This window comes from Nicotiana tomentosiformis, chromosome 2, assembly GCF_000390325.3.
Source record: "Nicotiana tomentosiformis chromosome 2, ASM39032v3, whole genome shotgun sequence".
Taxonomy (NCBI): domain Eukaryota; kingdom Viridiplantae; phylum Streptophyta; class Magnoliopsida; order Solanales; family Solanaceae; genus Nicotiana; species Nicotiana tomentosiformis.
This window is the reverse complement of record NC_090813.1, coordinates 51,015,863-51,029,970: the sequence shown is the minus strand read 5'-3', so window position 1 is coordinate 51,029,970 and position 14,108 is coordinate 51,015,863. Positions and strand designations below refer to the sequence as shown.

At 42.6% G+C, this 14,108-nt stretch overlaps 2 protein-coding genes across 2 annotated transcripts; both read left to right on the top strand.

Annotated features, from left to right (window-relative positions):
- Positions 1-7,804: 7,804 nt before the first annotated feature.
- Positions 7,805-8,326, top strand: LOC138904789 (uncharacterized). The gene has a single exon (XM_070193294.1). It carries the CDS (start codon positions 7,805-7,807, stop codon positions 8,324-8,326), a length of 522 nt encoding a protein of 173 aa, XP_070049395.1.
- Positions 8,327-10,330: 2,004 nt separating this feature from the next.
- On the top strand, positions 10,331-13,317 carry LOC138904788 (uncharacterized). Its single transcript, XM_070193293.1, has 3 exons — positions 10,331-10,699; positions 10,826-10,955; positions 13,289-13,317. The coding sequence occupies exons 1-3, from the start codon at positions 10,331-10,333 to the stop codon at positions 13,315-13,317; spliced, it is 528 nt and encodes a 175-aa protein (XP_070049394.1).
- The last annotated feature ends 791 nt before the right edge of the window (positions 13,318-14,108 follow it).

The following is a 14,108-nucleotide window of genomic DNA, read 5'->3' as shown; positions in this document are numbered from 1 at the left end:
GTAAGAAATCAAGATTTTTGCAAAACTTTTCAATAACAAAAATTTTAGATTTGGACGTCGGGTTGTTATCGGAATTTGATAAAATTGGTATGAGTGGACTTGTAATTGAATGAATTGTCTGATTATTTGAGTTTCGTCGGATTCCGAGACGTGGGCCCCACAAGTAATTTTTGAGTTAAATTTTGGATTTTGTTAGAAAATTTGTATTTTCATATGGAATTAATTCCTATAATTAGTATTGACTGAATTGAATTAATTTGGATAGATTTGAGCTGTCCGGAGGTTAATTCAAGCAAGAAGGTAATTTTGGAATATCGGCCTAACTTAAAAAAGGTAAGTATTTTGCATAACCTTGTGTGGGGGAATTCCCCCTAGGCATTGAGTCTTATGTGGAAATTGTGTGATTGAAAAATCATGTACGCGAGGTGACGAGTACATACTTGGTTTATATGTGCAAACTATATGGGTTAAAAATTTGTAGACACCCTTATGTACTAAATTAGAAAATTGTAGAAATTTAGTAAATCCTTGATTTGTCATGCCTCATTCTTTATTTGTTGAGTTTGTATTTATATGATAATTTGGTGTGATTGCAACTTGAAATTTTATGAGAATTTTGTGTGTTTGTTGATTTGATATATCCTGAAAATAATTATATTATGGATTTTTGCGTATGCAAATAATTTATTAAATAAGTTTAAATTGAGGTACTAATATATTTTTTAAAAATTTGGACTAAAGAAGATGTTGTGTCATGCTGAATTAATTTTCCTTCCTTGTTGTTGTTTTCGAGGTTTATATACATTGTGTGGAGCCTTGGGCTATTTGCTGTGAAATTAATTGATTTTGTTGCATCTTTGGAATTGGTTGTGGCCTATGGGAAATTTATAATATGAATTGTTGTTTTGTGTTTTCGTGGTAATATCCGTGTAAGTTGTTGCGTGATTTAGGTTACTGTTATGCGGCAGATAATGGTGTCATTCCATTATTGATATTATATGGGTATAAGGGTGGCATTTCACTGTGGTTATGTGTGTTGGGATATTATCTGGGCGGAGCGATAAGGGTGGCTATTAAACGGAGCGATAAGGGAGGCTAATATAGGAGCGATAATGGTGGCTATTATAGGAGTGATAAGAGTGGCTATAGGAGAGAAAAGGGTGGCTATTGTTAGGGGTGATATGTGATGATGTGGAGTTATTGCGTTGGTAATTTTTATGTGATGTTGTGATTTTTCTTGTGTTTATTTTTATATCTTGTGAAATTTGTCTTGTTATTTCGGTAAACTTGATAATAGTCTGATCTATGTTGAAATTGGGAGCATGTGGCTATTGCCAGGCAGATTATGAATTGAAATGTGGGCACGAGGTGCCATGATTAAATAATGATGATATTGACACGTGAATTGTCCGTGCAATTGTGATATGAAATGTGGGCACGAGGTGCCGTGGTTAAATGATGATGATATTGACACGTGAGTTGTCCGTGTGGTTGTGATAGAGAAATTGGCACGAGGTGCCCTGGAAATATGAAAGTGGGCTGAGACCCGTATTTTATGATTTTGAAATGAGGTGTCACAGGGTAACTTTTATTCGAAAGATATTTATTTGAAAGAGATTTATTTGAAAGAATTATATTTGAAAAATATTTATTTGAAGGGAGTATATTTGAATTGTATTTATTGGAAAGTATTATATCCTAAAGATTTTTATTTGAGAAGTATATATGCGAAATATTTATGTTTGAAGGACTAGATTAATTAGTTGTACTTGTATTTATTATTTGTTGAGCAATATTAATGGTGTTCTTGTTGCCCTGTTGTGTATATCACTGATTGATATTTGTTTCCATTATTGTTATTTATTTCCTATTATTTTTGTGTACTATATTGCACATGTTATTACACTAGTGAGTGTCTTGACTGTACCTCGTCACTACTCCACTGAGGTTAGTCTTGATACTTACTGGGTACTGATTGTGGTGTACTCATACTACACTTTTGCACTTTTTTTGCAGAGGTAGGTATTGGAGATATCAGACTCGGACAAAGTTAGAGTGTGATCGCAAGGACTTAAGGTAGAGTTGCTTGGTCGTCGCAGTCCCTTGGAGTCTTTCTATTTTTATTATACTGTTAATTTATTAATCAAACAGTATTGAGTATTCGATCCTTTAGATCATTTCATGTATTCACTTAGAGTTCGTGAGTCAGTATTACCAGTCTTGGGAGGTTGTTTGTTGAATATTTCCGCTGTTAGTTTCTATTAAAAAAATGACTTGAATTGTTATTAAAATTGGCTTACCTAGTCTTAGAGACTAAGTGCCATCATGGCGCCTGAGATGAGATTTTGGGTCGTGACAAGTTGGTATTAGAGCTCTAGATTCATAGGTTCTACGAGTCACGAACGAGTCTAGTAGAGTCTTGCGGATTGGTACGGAGACATCTGTACTTATCTTCGAGAGGCTACAGAACAGTTAGGAAATTTTCACTTTTTTCATTCCTGTCGTTCAAAATTTTTTGAATTTTAAATTGGGCCTTTGTATCTCTATTCTCTCACAGATGGTGAGGACACGTGCTACCGGGTAAACTGACCAGGCACACTCGAGCATTTTTCTAGGGCCGCAAGAGGCGGAGGCCGAGTAAGGGCACCTGCCGCGACTAGAGCACCTGTCAGAACAGCAGTTGAGGAGCCGCCAGTAGCTCCAGTTGGGGGAAAGGTACCAGAAGCACCTGTTGTTAACCCCAAACTTCAGGAGACTTTAGCACAATTCCTGAGTATGTTTGGTATATTAACTCAGGTGGGATTGATCTCCGTTGCACAAAATATTTCGCAGATTGGGGGAGTAGCTCATACTCCTACCACGACTCCAGAGGAGCAGGTTCACATTGGTCAGGTTCCGGATGTAGTACCGGTATAACCTGTTATTCCGGTTCAGCCTGAGGTCAGGCCAGGGGCATCAGAAGAAGAACAAAGGTGACTTGAGAGGTTTAAGAGGTATAGTCCACCTACTTTCAGTGGCACAACTTTAGAGAATGCCCAAGGATTTCTAGAAAAGTGTCACCCTTTTCTCCGCACCATGGGTATTGTGGAAGTGAGCGGAGTTGCATTTACTATATTTTAGCGGGTAGGCACAGCGTATCAGTGGTGGCAAGTTTATGAATAAGGTAGACGAGCCGATGCAATACCACTAACTTGGGCTCAATTTTCGGAAATGTTTTTAAAAGAGTTTGTTCCCCAGATTCTCCGAGATGCGTGGCGCATAGAGTTTGAACGTGTAACGACCCGACCGTTCGTTTTGATTTCTAGAACCCCGTTCCCCTAAATAAGACTTTCCGTACATGTTTTTACTATTTTATGACTTGAAGGGATGGTTAGTTCGGGATTTGAAAGGGTTCGGGTTGAAATCGGAACACTTGGTTCCTTAAGGTTGGCTTAAAAGGCCAAGTTTGACTTCGGTCAATATTTTGAGTAGACTGCCTCGGAATCGGAATTTGACGGTTCCAATAGGTTCGTATGATGATTTCGTACTTGGACGTAGGTTTGGATCGGGTTTTGGATGACCCGGGAGCGATTTGGCGCCTAATAATGAAAGTTGGTTCTTGAAGGTTTTAGAAGTTCTTTAAATTTGGTTGGGAGCGGGTTTTGGTGATATCGAGGTCCAAATGGAATTCTGAGACTGGGAATAGTTCCGTAATGTCATTTAAGACTTGCACGCAAAATTTGGTGTCATTCCGAGTAGTTTATGTACGTTTCCGCACATTGGAAGTAAATTGAAGAACTTGAAGTTCTTAAGTTTGATTCAATTGATTTGGGGTGCGATTCTTAGTTTTGATGTTGTTTCGGGCGTTCCGAGAGTTCGAGCGAGTCCACTTTATGATTCCAAACTTGTTGGTATGTTCGTGCGGGGCCCAGGGGGCCCCCAGTGTCAATCGGACGAGGCTCGGTCCAAGATGAGAATTTGGAGCAACAGCTAAAGCATCAGGTCTGTCATAATCGCACCTACGCTTGGCCAGCCGCAGGTGTGAGCTCGCAGGTGCGAGCCAAGCCTCGCAAAAGCGGCCAAGGAATGGCAGCCCAGATTTCGTAGGTGCGGCCCATCCTCCGCAGAAGCAGGACCGCAGAAGCGGAAACCCGTCTGTAGAAGCGACACCAGCTAGCCCAGCAGAGTTCCGTAGAAGCGGACTTTTGTCTGCAAAAGTAAGGGCGCAGGTGCGGCCCTATGACCGCAGGTGCGGAAATCATTGGAGGCAGTGAACTTCATTTAATACGGGACTTAGGCATTTTTCTCCTATTCTTCACATATTTGGGCGATTTTAGAGCTTCAAAAAGGGAGACTTCAACATAGCTATTGAGGGTAAGTAATTCCTACCTTAATGTGAGTGTAATACATAGATTATGGGTAGATTTCAACATGAAAATTGGTAGAAATCATGGGTTTAGATGAAAAACCTAGGGCTTAATAAAAATGAGATTTTACCACGAAAATGATTATGAAATTTTGTGAAAACCATATATTTATGTTCCTAAGGTTATGGGTAACAATTTTCTTCAAATATTTTCGGAATCCGGGTATGTGGGCCCGGGGGTGAATTTTAAGAATCTTGCAATTCGGGTTGGGTAATCACTCTAATAGCGGAAATATGAACTTTTGAGCATAGATTGATTGATTTATGTAATGTTTGACTAGTTTCGAGTCGTTTGGCATCAAATTTGGAGGTTTGAGCACATTCTTGAATTGGGGAGTGGGCTTTGAGATGAGGTAAGTCTCTTTTCTAACCTTGTAAGAGGGAACTTACCCCATAGGTGAACTTAATTAATATGTGTTGTTATTTGTGGGGGCTACGAACGCACGAAGTGACGAGAGTCCGTACGTATCTACTATTCCTGTTTATGTCCGGGTAGTTTTAGGTTTACACCATGCTTTGTGGACACCGTTATTTGACTATATTTGTTAATTGTATCAAATGGAACTAAGTCGAGGGTTTTTTTAAGGATTTAACAGCTTCAAGTTGAATTGTCTTTATTTTAAAAATAATCAAGAAAGGGTTATAATTTATTGATAATTTATATTTGACCGCGTCGCAAGTATATTTCGCGAGCGGGGTAATACTTTCTACTACTCTCATGGGAGCGGGCCATTTGCCTCGGAAGGTTAATAGATGCATCTATGATTCATGTCATTCAATCTTCGGCAGTGCACAGTTACATTTATGTTGGATCGGGCCGAACGTCCTCGGCGAAATTTTGTGCGTGATAATAGAACTGGCAGTCCCTTTTTTTAATTGGTATAAATTCATTATTTGAAAGATTATTTGTTTTAAATAAAGGAAGTGATTTGGGTTGTTAAATATGGTGATGAATTGTTCAGTTATTTCTTGTTCTCAGTTTTATTGTTATATATCATGCTTAATTAGAATTTCATATTATTATATTGTTGGCCCTTAGTAAGTGTCGGAGTCGACACCTCGTCACTAATTCTTCGAAGTTAGACTAGATACTTACTGGGTACATATTATTTATGTACTCACGCTACACTTCTGTACTTAATTGTACAGGATCTGAGGTATGTGCATCTGGTTACCAGTCTGGTGCGCATATTTGATCCCCATATCGAGACTTCACGGTGAGCTGCCTTTCGAGCCATTCTGCAGCAGCTGGAGTCTCCCTTATGTTTTATTTTTCTATCTATTTCCTTTCAGACAGTAGGCTAGCATTCTTTTGTATATTCTACTAGTTTGCCCACATACTTGTGACACAAGGTCTTGAAACACACACTAATAGACTTATGATTTTGGATTTGTGTACATGATTACGATTTGTACTATTAATTATGTCACATTTGCAAATTTCTAAAAAAAATTTACAAATGAGGAAATGTTATCCACTTAGTAATTTATTTAAACGGGAAACCATTAGTTTGATCAGTGTTGGCTTTCCTAACAATGGTGTTGGGCACCATCACGACCTATGATGGAATTGGATCGTGACAACATGGTACCAGAGCACTAGGTTCACGTAGGTCTCACAAGTTATTGGCAGACCTAATAGAGTCTTGCAGATCAGTGCGGAGACATTCATGCTTATTTTCGAGAGGCTATAGGGTGTTAGGAAGCTACTCTTTATTCATCTCCTATCTTGCAGTTGATGGTATACGAAGTTCCTTTCTCTCATTCTCTCACAGATTATGAGAACGCATACGATAGACGTTCCAAACCCGGGAGGAGCTGCTCCCCCCGTTGCTAGAGGTCGAGGCAGAGGCCGGGGGAGGGCACCAAACTGAGGTAGGGGACGAGGACGTTCCAGAGCTACCCCAGTAGCACCACCAGCGGATCCAGTGGAGGATCCCATCATTGAGGAGCAGGGCGAGGTGCCCGCCGCAGAGCTAGCCCCGGTAGATTTCATGTCAGCACCGGGTTTTCAGGAGGTCATGGGCCGATGCTGCGATTCATGGACTAGGCTACACCCTCCTATCTTCGGGGGTGAGCGGCATGAGGATCCCCAGGACTTCATTGATCGGTGTAGGGACAGACTGCACAACATGAGGATATTGGAGTCCCATGGGGTGGATTTCACTACCTTCCAGCTAGAGGGCAGGGCTCGTAGATGGTGGCAGTCTTATCTTCTTGGCAGACCAGCGGGTTCTCCTCCCATGACTTGGGATCAGTTTACACAGCTTTTCTTGGACAAGTATATTCCACCCTCTTAGAGGGAAGAGTTACGAGGTTAGTTCGAGAAGCTCGAGCAGGGTCAGATGTCAGTGACCGATGATGAGGAGAGATTCTCTAAGTTGTCTCGACACGCACTTATGATACTTCCTACTGACGCAGAGAGAGTGCGGAGATTTGTTGCGGTGTTTCACCCCGGTATTCAGGCTAGTATGGCCTAGGAGGTTGAGATGGGTACTGATTATCAGCTAGTAGTGGAGATTGCTCGGAGGATTGATGGCTACCTCCAGAAGGGTAGAGAGCAGATGCATCAAGAAAAGAGGACACGTTTCTCTGGAGAGTTTAGAGGTGCCCCGGCTAGGGGCAAAGGTCAGTTTGGGAGGGGTCAGCCTAGCAGGCCCATATATCCAGCACCACTACCTCCTCAGGGTGCTCCAGCGCGACCCTATTTTAGCGTTATGCTAGAGAGTTCTTATCGCCCACCAGGTCATCAAGGTTCTTCCAGTGCCTATTTCAGTGCCATGCCAGAGAGTTCATACCGCCCACCAACCATCCAGGGTTCTTCTAGTGGGTATTCAGGCCATCAGGGTCAGACTTCAGGGCAACAATTTATGGTTCCGAGAGGTTATTACGAGTGTGGAGATCCAGGTCACATAAAGAGATTTTGTCCCAGACTTTGGGGGCAAGGCAGTACAGCAGGGTCATTCGCCCCTGATTGCAGCATCCGACCGCCCAGAGGTGGGGGGACAAGCGGGTAGGGGCCGTCCTAGAGGTGGAGGCCAGGCAGGGGGAGGTCAGCCAGCTATTGTTCAGTCAGGTAGAGGCCAGCCAACCGGCGCTCCAGCTAGATTCTATGCTTTTATGGCCAGACCAGATGTAGTGGCCACAAATGTCGTGATCACATGTATTATTTCTATCTGCGGTAGGTATGCTTCAGTGTTATTTGATCTAGGATCTACCTATTCATATGTATCATCTTTGTTTTCTCATTTCCTGGATATTCCTCGCGAGTCCTTGGGTACTCTTATTTATGTGTCCACTCTTGTGGGCGATTATGTGGTTGTGGATCGGATCTATCGATCCTGTGTGGTCACATTCTGTGGCTACGAGACTAGAGCGAACCTTCTATTAATACTTGATATGACCGACTTTGAGGTTATCCTGGGCTTGAACTGGTTATCCCCATATCACGCCATCCTTGATTGCCATGCCAAGACTGTTACCTTAGCAATGCTAGAGCTGCCTAGATTGGAGTCGAAGGGTTCATCTATCAGTACATCTAGTCAGGTTATCTCTTTTCTAAAGGCTCGACATATGGTCGAGAAGGGTTGTTTGGCTTATCTAGCCTATGTTCGGGATACCACCGCAGAGTCTCTGACGATTGATTCAGTGCTAGTAGTATGGGAGTTCATCGATGTGTTTCCTTCTGACCTTCCAGGCATGCCACCAGATCGTGATATTGATTTTTGCATTGACTTGGCTCCGCGTACCCAACCTATATCTATCCCACCATACCGTATGGCTCTAAAAGAGTTGAAGGAGTTGAAGGAGCAGGCTGAAGAGTTGTTAGAAAAAGGGGTTTGTCAGACCAAGTGTATCACCTTGGGGTGCACCAGTGTTATTTGTGAAGAAGAAAGATGGAACTATGCGGTTGTGCATTGATTACCGCCAGTTGAACAAAGTTACCATCAAGAACAAGTACTCTTTGCCGCGAATCAATGATTTGTTTGACTAGTTGCAGGGTGCTAGGGTGTTCTCTAAGATCGACTTGAGGTCAGGGTATCACCAGTTGAAGATTTGGGACTCAGATGTTCCGAACTAGATATTGTCATTATGAGGTTCTAGTGATGTCCTTTGGCTTGACCAATGCCCCAGTGTCATTTATGGATTTGATGAACAGGTTGTTCAAGCCTTATATTGATTTGTTCGCCATTGTCTTCATTGATGACATCTTTATCTACTCACGTAGCCTGGGGGAGCATGAGCAACATTTGAGAGTAGTGCTCCAGACTTTGCGGGAACAGAAGATGTATGCTAAGTTCTCCAAATGTGAGTTTTGGTTAGATTCTGTGGCATTCTTAGGGCATATTGTATCGGGAGAGGGTATTAAGGTGGACACTAAGAAGATTGAGGCAATTCAGAATTGGCCTCATCCCACTTCGGCAGCTGAGATCAGGAGTTTCCTGGGGTTAGCAGGTTATTATCGCCGGTTTGTGGAGGGCTTTTTATCCATTGCAGCACCTTTGACTAGATTGACCCAAAAGGGTGCTCCATACCGTTGGTCTGATGATTGTGAGGCGAGCTTTCAGAAGCTCAAGACGGCCTTGACTACAGCACCAGTTCTAGTGTTGCCTTCCGGTTCGGGGAGTATACTGTGTATTACGACACTTCACGCGTTGGCTTGGGTTGTGTATTGATGCAGGAGGGGCGAGTTATTGCATATGCTTCACGTTAGCTGAAGCCCCATGAGAAGAATTATCTTGTGCACGATTTTGAGTTGGCCGCAATTGTTCATGCTCTTAAGATCTGGAGGCATTATCTATATGGGGTGCCTTGTGAGGTTTACACTGATCACCACAGTTTGCAGCACTTGTTCAAGAAAAGGGATCTCAATTAAGGAAGCGCGGATGGATTGCGTTACTGAAAGACTATGACATCACTATTCTATATCATCCGGGAAAGGCGAACGTGGTCGCGGATGCCTTGAGAAGGAAGGTAGAGAGTATGGGTAGCTTGGCATTTATTTCAATAGAAGAGAGGCCACTAGCTTTGGACATTCAGTCCTTGGCTAACAGACTTGTGAGGTTGGATATTTCAGAGCCCAGCCGAGTTCTTGCATGTGTTGTTTCCCCGTCTTCACTATTGGAGCAGATCAAGGCTCGATAGTTTGATGATCCGCACTTGGCAGTTCTCCGAGAGACGGTACTACAGGTTGTTGCCAAGGAGGTTTCTATTGGCGAGGATGGTGTCCTGCGACTCCAAGGTCGTCTATGTGTTCCTAATGTCGATGGCTTGAGGGAGAGGATTCTAGAGGAGGCACACAGTTCTCGGTATTCCATTCATCCAGGTGCTACGAAGATATATCGGGACCCGAGACAGCATTATTGGTGGCGGCGGATGAAGAAAGGCATAGTTGAGTATGTAGCTAGGTGCCTAAATTGCCAGCAGGTTAAGTGTGAGCACCAGAGGCCAGATGGCTTACTCCAGCAGATGACTATACCAGAGTGGAAATGGGAACGCATTACTATGGGCTTCGTAGTTGGGTTGTCGGGGACCTTGCGGAAGTTTGATGCAGTTTGGGTCATTGTTGATAGGTTGACCAAGTCAGCACACTTCATTCCAGTTGAAACCACTTATACTTCAGAGAGGTTGGCCCAGATTTATATTCGGGAGATAGTTCGGTTGCACGGTGTGCCTGTTTCCATCATATCAGACAAAAAACCTCAGTTCACTTTGCATTTCTGGAGAGCCGTACAGAGTGAGTTGGGGACCCGTGTAGAGCTCAGCACTGCGTTTCATCCACAGACCGATGGGCAGTCAGATCGGACAGTTCAGATCTTGGAGGACATGCTCAGAGCATGTGTGATTGACTTTGGGGTACAGTGGGATCATTTCTTGCCTTTGGCCGAGTTTGCTTACAACAACAGTTATCAGTCCAATATCGAGATGGCTCCATTTGAGGCTTTATATGGTCGACGATGTGGTTCTCCCATCGGGTGGTTTGAGCCCGGCGAAGCTCAGTTATATGTTACTGATTTGGTGAAGGATGCCTTGGAAAAGGTAAAGTTGATTCAGGAGCGAATTCGCACAACACAGTCCAGACAGAAGATTTACGTGGATCAGAAGGCACGTGATGTATCCTTTACGGTAGACGAGAAGGTTCTCTTGAAATTCTTGCCGATGAAAGGCATTACGAGATTCGGGAATAAGGGCAAGTTGAGCCCAAGGTTTATAGGCCCATTTGAGGTGTTAAGGCGGGTTGGGGAGGTTGCTTATGAGCTTGCTTTACCACCCAGCCTATCAGGGGTTCATCTGGTTTTTCACGTGTTTATGCTCCGGAGGTATCACGCCGACTTGTCACATGTGTTAGACTTCAGCACTATACAGCTAGATGAGAGCTTGGGTTATGAGGAGGAGCTAGTTGCCATTGTTGCTAAACAGGATCGCCAGTTGAGATCCAAGAGGATTTCCGTGGTAAAGGTTCAGTGGAGGGGCCAACCAGTCGATGAGGCAACCAGAGAATCCGAGAAGGACATGCGGATCAGATATCCACACTTATTCAGCACCTCAGGTATGAATCTAAACTCGTTCGAGGACGAACGTTTGTTTAAGAGGTGAAGAATGTAATGACCCGACCGGTCGTTTTGATTTCTAGAACCTCGTTCCCCTAAATAAGACTTCCCGTACATGCTTTTACTATTTTATAACTTGCGGGGATGGTTAGTTCGGGATTTGGAAGGGTTCGGGTTGAAATCGGAACACTTGGTTCCTTAAGGTTGGCTTAAAAGGCAAAGTTTGACTTCGGTCAATATTTTGAGTAGACGACCACAGAATCGGAATTTGACGGTTCCAATAGGTTCGTATGATGATTTTGGACTTGGGCGTAGGTTCGGATTGGGTTTTGGATGACCCGGGAGCATTTTGGTGCCTAATAGTGAAAGTTGGTTCTTGAAGGTTTTAGAAGTTCTTTAAATTTGATTGGGAGCGGGTTTTGGTGATATCAATGTCCAAACGGAATTCCGAGATCGGGAATAGTTCCATAATGTCATTTAAGACTTGCACGCTAAATTTGGTGTCATTTCGAGTAGTTTAAGTACGTTTCGGCGCATTGGAAGTAAATTGAAGAACTTGAAGTTCTTAGGTTTGATTCAATTGGTTTTGGGGAGCGATTCTTAATTTTGATGTTGTTTCGAGCGTTCCGAGAGTTCGAGTAAGTCCGTTTTATGATTCCAAACTTGTTGGTATGTTCGGGCGGGGCCCCAGGGGCCCCGAGTGTCAATCGGACGAGGCTCAGACCAAAATGAGAATTTAGAGCAACAACTGAAGCATCAGGTCTGTCATAATCACACCTGCGCTTGGCCAGTCGTAGGTGCAAGCTCGGAGGTGCGAGCCAAGCCTCGCAGAAGCGGCCAAGGAAGGAAAGCCCAGATTTCGTAGGTGCATCCCATCCTCCGCAGAACCGGGACTGCAGAAACAGAAACTCGTCCACAGAAGCGATGCCAGCCAGCCCAGGGGAGTTCCGCAGAAGTGGACTTTTGTCTGCAAAAGCGAGGGCGCAGGTGCGGCCCTATGACCGCAGGTTCGGAAATCGCTGGAGGGAGTAAACTTCATTTAATACGGGACTTAGGCATTTTTTTCCCATTCTTCACACATTTGGGCGATTTTAGAGCTTCAAAAAGGGAGACTTCAACCTAGCTATTGAGGGTAAGTAATTCCTACCTTAATGTGAGTTTAATACATAGATTATGGGTAGATTTCAACATAAAAATTGGTAGAAATCATGGGTTTAGATGAAAAACCTAGGGTTTAATAAAAATGAGATTTTACCACAAAAATGATTATCAAACTTAGTGAAAACCATATATTTATGTTCCTATGGTTATGGGTAACAACTTTCTTCAAATATTTCTGGAATCCGAGTATGTGGGTCCGGGGGTGAATTTTAGCAATCTTGCAATTCGGTTTGGGTAATCACTCTAATAGTGGAAATATGAACTTTTGAGCATAGATTGATTGATTTATGTAATGTTTGACTAGTTTCGAGTCGTTTGGCATCAAATTTGGAGGTTTGAGTGCATTCTTGAATTGGGAAGTAGGCTTTGAGACGAGGTAAGTCTCTTTTCTAACCTTGTAAAAGGGAACTTACCACATAGGTGAACTTAATTAATATGTGTTGTTATTTGTGGGGGCTACGTACGCACGAAGTGACGAGAGTCCGTACGTAGCTACTATTCCTGTTTATGCCCGGGTAGTTTTAGGTTTACACCATGCTTTGTGGACACCGTTATTTGATTATATTTGTTAATTGTATCAAATGGAACTAAGTCGAGGATTTTTTAAGGATTTAAAAGCTTCAAGTTGAATTGTCTTTATTTTGAAAAGAATCAAGAAAGGGTTATGATTTATTGATAATTTATATTTGACCGCATCGCAAGTATATTCCGCGAGCGGGGTAATTCTTTCTACTACTCTCATGGGAGCGGGTCGTTCGCCTCGGCAGGTTAATATATGCATCTATGGTTTGTACAGTTCGACCCTCGGCAGTGCACAGTTACATTTATGTATGATTGGGCCGAACGTCCTTGGTGGAATTTTGTGCGTGATAATTGAACTGGAAGTCCCTTTTTTTAATTGGTATAAATTCATTATTTGAAAGATTATTTATTTTAAATGAAGGAAGTGATTTGGGTTCTTAAATATGGTGATGAATTGTTCAGTTATTTCTTGTTCTGAGTTTTATTGTTATATATCATGCTTAATTAGAATTTTATATTATTATATTTTTGGCCCTTAGTAAGTGTCGGAGTCGACCCCTCGTTACTACTTCTTCGAGGTTAGACTAGATACTTACTGAGTATATATTATTTATGTATTCACGCTATACTTCTGTACTTAATTGTACAGGATCTGAGGCAGGTGTATATGATTACTAGTCTGGTGCGCAGATTTGATCCTCATCTCGAGACTTCACGGTGAGCTGCCTTCCTAGCCGTTCTGCAGCAGCTGGAGTCTCTCTTATGCTTTATTTTTCTGTCTATTTCCTTTTAGACAGTAGGCTAGCATTCTTTTGTATATTCTACTAGATTGCCCATATACTTGCGACATCAGGTCTTGGCACACACACTAGTAGACTTATGATTTTGGATTTGTTTACATGGTAACGATTTGTACTCATTTGTTTCCGTTTAATTATGTCACATTTGCAAATTTCTAAAAAAATTTTACAAATGAGGAAATGTTATCCACTTAGTAATTTATTTAAACGAGAAACCACTAGTTTGATCAGTGTTGGCTTGCGTAAAAATGGTGTTGGGCACCATCACGGCCTATGATGGAATTGGGTCATGATAGAACGATTGCGTCAGGGCACTATGACAATGTCAGAAAATGGTATCAGGTTCAGTGAATTGGCCTGTCATGCACCTATCTTGGTTCCTACAGTTAGAGAGCGAGTCCGCAGATTCATTGAATGGCTCGATTATGATCTTAAAACATGCATGGCTTGAGAGTTGCAAACTGATACTTCATTTTAGCAAGTAATGGAGATTGCGAGGAGGATTAGGTGTGTTCTAAGTGAGGAAAAGGAGTCTAAGGAGACCAAAAGGTATCGAAGCTCTAGAGGGTTCAGTGGATTTTACTCTTCAGCTATGACACATTATGCCGAAGGCTCGAGCATTCGGCCAGCTCAATCTGTACATCAAATTACTCGGAGTGCTCCAGTAAG